The following is a 6,264-nucleotide window of genomic DNA, read 5'->3' as shown; positions in this document are numbered from 1 at the left end:
AACCCTAACCCTAACCCTAACCCTAACCCTAACCCTAACCCTAACCCTAACCCTAACCCTAACCCTAACCCTAACCCTAACCCTAACCCTAACCCTAACCCTAACCCTAACCCTAACCGGTGAGCCTAACCCTAACCCTAACCCTAACCCTAACCCTAACCCTAACCCTAACCCTAACCCTAACCCTAACCCTAACCCTAACCCTAACCCTAACCCTAACCCTAACCCTAACCCTAACCCTAACCCTAACCCTAACCCTAACCCTAACCCTAACCCTAACCCTAACCCTAACCCTAACCCTAACCCTAACCCTAACCCTAACCCTAACCCTAACCCTAACCCTAACCCTAACCCTAACCCTAACCCGAAACCCTAACCCTAACCCTAACCCTAACCCTAACCCTAACCCTAACCCTAACCCTAACCCTAACCCTAACCCTAACCCTAACCCTAACCCTAACCCTAACCCTAACCCTAACCCTAACCCTAACCCTAACCCTAACCCTAACCCTAACCCTAACCCTAACCCTAACCCTAACCCTAACCCTAACCCTAACCCTAACCCTAACCCTAACCCTAACCCTAACCCTAACCCTAACCCTAACCCTAACCCTAACCCTAACCCTAACCCTAACCCTAACCCTAACCCTAACCCTAACCCTAACCCTAACCCTAACCCTAACCCTAACCCTAACCCTAACCCTAACCCTAACCCTAACCCTAACCCTAACCCTAACCCTAACCCTAACCCTAACCCTAACCCTAACCCTAACCCTAACCCTAACCCTAACACTAACCCCCCTTAGGTGTTACAGGGGTGAGCGAAGCGAACAAGTGAGCGAAGCGAACAAGGTCCATGGTCAGGTGGGCTAGCTAGTATTACCTAGACCAGGCACACAATGTGTAGCCACCCACCCGAACCCTAACCCTAACCCTAACCCTAACCCTAACCCTAACCCTAACCCTAACCCTAACCCTAACCCTAACCCTAACCCTAACCCTAACCCTAACCCTAACCCTAACCCTAACCCTAACCCTAACCCTAACCCTAACCCTAACCCTAACCCTAACCCTAACCCTAACCCTAACCCTAACCCTAACCCTAACCCTAACCCTAACCCTAACCCTAACCCTAACCCTAACCCTAACCCTAACCCTAACCCTAACCCTAACCCTAACCCTAACCCTAACCCTAACCCTAACCCTAACCCTAACCCTAACCCTAACCCTAACCCTAACCCTAACCCTAACCCTAACCCTAACCCTAACCCTAAGCCTGACCCTAACCCTAACCCTAACCCTAACCCTAACCCTAACCCTAACCCTAACCCTAACCCTAACCCTAACCCTAACCCTAACCCTAACCCTAACCCTAACCCTAACCCTAACCCTAACCCTAACCCTAACCCTAACCCAAACCCTAACCCTAACCCTAACCCTAACCCTAACCCTAACCCTAACCCTAACCCTAAGCCTAAGCCTAAGCCTAACCCTAACCCATACCCTAACCCTAACCCATACCCTAACCCTAACCCTAACCCAGACCCTAACCCTAACCCTGACCCTAACCCTAACCCTAACCCTAACCCTATCCCTAACCCTAACCTTGACCCAGCGCTTGGGCGGCGCAGCACGCGACGACGCTCGAGGCCGCCCTCAGCCGTGCCGTCGACGCGGCGGCGGCGGCGGAAGCCGACTCGCCCATTGGCAACGTCGTGCAGTACCTGCTGGAACACGACCTCGCCACCTCTGACCACCCGCCGACGCGCGCCAAGGCCCTCGCCATGCTGCGCGCCGCCAAGGACCCAGCGGCTGGCGCGCCGGAGCGGAGGGGCGGGCCTCTACGGCCGAGGCGGCCACTGCAGCCGCCGCGGCCGGCCAGGCTGAGGCGGAGGCGCGCGTCGAGGAGGAGCAGCGCGACGGCAAGTGCACCTTCTACTTCATTGGCACCACGTACCTCAAGAGCGTCGACCGGCTGCCAGCCTTTCACGACGTGGAGCCCGGCGCGCTCGTCGAGCGCACCGTCGTTGCGACCGACGTCTACCGCGGCGCGCACGCCGGCGACGGCACGCTCGTCGACTCGCACCGCTGGGAGGCGCCCGACGAGCCCGACGGCACGGGGACGCAGCTGCGCGCGCTGCAGGCGCACCTGGAGGCGCACCCGCACATCTCGCAAGTCTGGATCGACTATGCGTGCATGTGCGCCGCCCGCCCGCGCGCCGCCCGCCGGCCCGCCGCCGCCGCCGCCCGCCACCGCTCCGCTCCCTGCCACACGCACCTCGCCCTCCGCACGCGCGCCTCGTGGCGCGCGCCTCGTGGCGCCCGCCATGCACGCTTGGCGCCTCGCTCGCAGGCCGCAGGGCGAGCGGCGCACGCCGGCCGAAGAGGCCTCGCTCCTATTGGAACTGGCCAACATCAGATTTGCCTCGTGCGTCCCTTTTTGAGTCTGAAAGCTATTTTCTTTTGGGTCCTGTGGGCACCCTAACATTGAAGCGAGTGGGCAAGTACCCGCAAATCGGGTGGGCAACGCCGGGCTTCGCGCCCGACGGTGACAATGGTGTCGGCGACGACGCACTGAGCTGGGCGGCCGACGGGGCGCGGCGCAGCCTGTGGCATAAAGGCGAGCGGCCGTGGTCCGTGTCATGGAGGGATGACGACGTGGTGGGCTGCGCGGCGGACATCGAGAAGGGCTCGGTATGGTTTGGGCTCAACGGCGCGTGGGTGGCTGCGTTCGAGGGAGAAGGCAAATCTTGGGAGCAGGGCGTCTTCCCGGCCATGTCCGGGCAACACACGCACTTCTCGCTCAACGCGACGCCACGCTTTGCGGGGCCGTCGCCCAGCTTCGTGAACGTCGCGCCGCGGGATGAGCAGCCGCAGCTTCTTCACCACGAGCCCGGCCTGCTGTACTTGTCCAAGGACGCCATCATTGCGGAGTAGGTACTCGAGTAGTAGCGATCCCTCGATGGTAATCTGCGGGAGCTCCACAAACCAGGTTGCGAGACTTGGGCCCCCCCCGTATGGGCTTCGAGCCCGCGCGACGGCGGCGAGAACGCAGAGCTCTGCCGGTTGAGCTTGCGTGTGAGTGAGTCTTCAGGCGAGAGAGACTGCCGCTTGTGATTGACAAACTCCTTGGTGTAGGCTTCGTCAGCGTCGGCGTGCCGTACTCGTAGCCTTGGATCATGGCGCCAGGGCTCGTCAGTGCGCCTCGACGTGTGGCGGCTGTGGCTTGTGCGCGTCTCTGTGGCTCCTCCTTCCCAAAGAGGGCGGCCGGCTTTTTTTCTTTTTACTCAGGTGCTTGATGTCACAGGATATCGTCAAATTCCTTTAGAAATCGGCTCGCTGGCACTAAAACAGAGAAAAAACGGCGCCTTCGGCGGGCCGTGGGAAGGCTGATCCGACATCCACCCCTTCTGCTGACCCTCAATCGTGCTTGACAGTTGTGTGTGTGTGTGTGTGTGTTTGCAGGGCAAGCTTGTCTCGCCCGAGCCGACGGCGTCGACAGCAGTCTGCTGCACCAGCATTTGCCACGTGCTCCTCCTCAGCTTCCCGGCATGAGCGTTGCAAAACTACAATACATCGGAGAGAGAGAGAGAGAGCCGTGCAAAGCTCGCTTCCGAGCTCTCACGCCGCGCGTAGGGCCCTTAGGGGCCTAGAGAACACAACCCCCTCTCTCTTTTCTCCCAGTAAGCTAAAAGTACGTACATCGGCAGGCGAGGGCTTGACAAGGCGACGTACGAGAGAGACGAGGTGAGCGGCCTGACTGCGTCTCGCGTGTCCGAGCTCCGACGCCTCTTTTCCTGCGCCATTTGCGCAGAGCCGCACCGAGTGATTCTTTCTCGCGACCCCGCCGGGCGGTGGCAGCAGAGCCCCGCTCGCTCGCGCGGCGGCGCCGGCCGTCCGCTCGCTCGCGGCGGCGCTGGCCATGGTCGTCTCAGCCGCGCGTGACCTCGACGTCTCGCTGCAGCAGCTCGGACATCGCAGCGCGTCGGTCCGCCAGGGTGCAGCGCGGCGTGTTCGAACGATGTTCGAGCGAGCCGGCTCGGCGCTCGAAATCCTGCGGAGGCTTTCCGAGGCGCTGGGCTCAAACGACCCGGCGCGGCGCCACGGCGGGCTTGCGCTGGTCAACGAGCTGGTCGATGTCAACGAGTGGTCTCGCGTCGGCACCGGAGCCGCTCGCTTCTGCCGGCTGCTACGGGCAGTGCTCGAGCGATCCACGGCGAGCGGCACGGCGAGAAAGGCGCACCGTCGATCGGTCTGCCGCACCCAGCCCCACGGCCCACTCTAGGCGCCCGACGAGATCGCGCTCGCTGTCCGCACCCTCGGCCACGCCCTGCGCTCGGCGGGCGCCGCTGCGACTGACGCGACCGACGCAGAGCTGTCGCGAGCTCTCGAGTGGCTGCACGCAGAGACGCCTGCGGCGGCGAGCCGCTCGCACCGCCGCCTCTCCTCCTGCCTGATTGTCACCGAGCTCGCCATGCGGAGCGGGCCGCAGGCCGCCTCGGCGGTGGCGGCGCGGCTGCACGAGGCGACACTTCCTGGACACTTCCCAGACGCCTGCCAAACACCTCCCAGACTCCTCCTAGACACTCCCTAGACACCTCCGAGATTCTGCTCCGCGGCGACGGCGCCGGGCCGGAGGCCAGAGCAGCCCCGGCACTCGGAACCTTCCCCGAACCTTCTCCGAACCTTCTCCGAACCCTCTCGGAATGTCTCCCCACGACAGGTGACTGCGGCCGTCTGGGTCGCGCTGCAGGAGCCGCCCTCTGCCTACGGGTCAGTGGCGGGCACCCTCTCTTGACCAGCGCCTCTCTCCCTCTGCAGGACCCGCTCTCCGAGACGCGCATCGCAGCCATCGGCATGCTCCGCTCCTGCCTCGCCATCGTCTCGCAGCGCGAAGGTAGCGGCGCGGCGCCGCGAGGCCACGTCGAGGACAACTCCACGACACGTCCACCGCACCGCTAGGCGGGCTCGGCGCCTGGTACGAGGCTGCCCTCAGCCGCTCCCTCGCGGGGATCCAAAGCTACCACCCCGAGGCCGCCGCCGCCGACTCGCCCTCCTCCTCCGCCTCCTCCTCCGCCCCTCGGCCGATCGAGGAGGGCGGCGGCAGCAGCGGGCTCGACGAGGCGCACGGCTGCCTCTGCGCGCTGAGTGAGCTGCTGAGCGGCGAGCTCCTCTCGCTCGCCCTCGGCCCGCTCCACCCACCCTCCCCGCCCCTGCTCGACCCTCCCCTCCTCGAGCCGACCTTCCAACTCCCCGCCTGGCGCCGCTCCGCCTCCGCGTCCTCCGCCGCCTCAATCCTCTCCCCCGCCCTCCTCTCCCCCGCCCTCCTCCCGCCCTCCGCCGCCGACGCCGCGCCGCACCAAACCCTCGGCGCCGCCGACGCCGTGAGCACGCACCCCTCCTCCGCCTCGCTGCCGCCGCCGATGCCGCAGTGCGCATCGCTGCCCCGCTCCGCCGAGCACCGGGCTGCCTTCGCCGAGGTCCTCTCCGCTACGGAGGAGCCCGCCCGCCCGCTCGCCCGCCCGCCCGCCCGCTCGCCCGCCAGCCTGGTGAGAGACGCGCACCAGCTGAGCGGACCAGCTGAGGCTGCGCACACCGCCCGTCAGGTGGAGCGCGCCTTCCGGCTCGTCTGGCGGCTGCGGGACGAGTCGCCGCCGCACTTGCGGGTGAGGCTCGCCGCGCTGCCCCGCCCGCGGCGGACAAAGCCTCTTCACATAAACGCACAACCCCGGGCCCCGAAATAGCACAGTGACAGTCAGACATGCAACAAGCCTCTTCACACATGAGCACACGCCTCTTCACAGCGCGCGCCGTGACCAGGTCGCGCTGCTCGCCGCGCTGCCTCGGCTGGTCGCAGTGGCGCCCCCCCCTCTCGCCGAGCAGCTCCTACCCCTCGTCGCCTCCCACCTCCTCGCCCGCGCCGCCAGCCACGCGTCGACGGCGCGCGCGGCTTGCCTGCTCCGAGAAGGTTCCGAGAAGGTTCCGAGAAGGTTCTCCCGCCCCGCAGGCGCGCACGGCCTGCCTGCTCGCCCTCGGTGCCCTCGCCCTCGCCACCCGCTCCGCCTTCCTCCCCTACGCCGCCGGCGCAATCTCGATCGCGCGCGCCGAGATCGACAGCGAGCGAGGCGGCGGAGGCGGTGGCGCGCGCGGCGGGCACCGAAACGGGTTCCAAGCCAGGGCCCAAGCCAGGGCGGCGGCCGCCGCCGCCGCCGCGCGGCCACTGCCGCCGCACGAGGCGGTCTTCAAGGCGATCGGAGACGCGTG

The 6,264-nt window shown here is 65.1% G+C and overlaps 1 protein-coding gene across 1 annotated transcript in view; it reads left to right on the top strand.

Annotated features, from left to right (window-relative positions):
* Nucleotides 1–4,021: 4,021 nt before the first annotated feature.
* Nucleotides 4,022–6,264, top strand: part of EMIHUDRAFT_234652 (hypothetical protein) — a gene marked incomplete at both ends in the record, with an annotated part of 2,566 nt that continues 323 nt past the window's right edge. Inside the window, 4 exons of the mRNA XM_005781175.1 lie at nucleotides 4,022–4,198; nucleotides 4,286–4,504; nucleotides 4,822–4,897; nucleotides 4,963–5,148. Of these exons, the coding sequence (XP_005781232.1) occupies nucleotides 4,022–4,198; nucleotides 4,286–4,504; nucleotides 4,822–4,897; nucleotides 4,963–5,148 (658 nt within the window). The remainder of the gene's footprint in view (nucleotides 4,199–4,285; nucleotides 4,505–4,821; nucleotides 4,898–4,962; nucleotides 5,149–6,264) is intronic.

This window comes from Emiliania huxleyi (genome assembly GCF_000372725.1).
Source record: "Emiliania huxleyi CCMP1516 chromosome Unknown EMIHUscaffold_206, whole genome shotgun sequence".
NCBI lineage: Eukaryota > Haptophyta > Isochrysidales > Noelaerhabdaceae > Emiliania > Emiliania huxleyi.
Note: the sequence above shows the minus strand (reverse complement) of the source record. Positions and strands in the feature narration are given on the sequence as shown.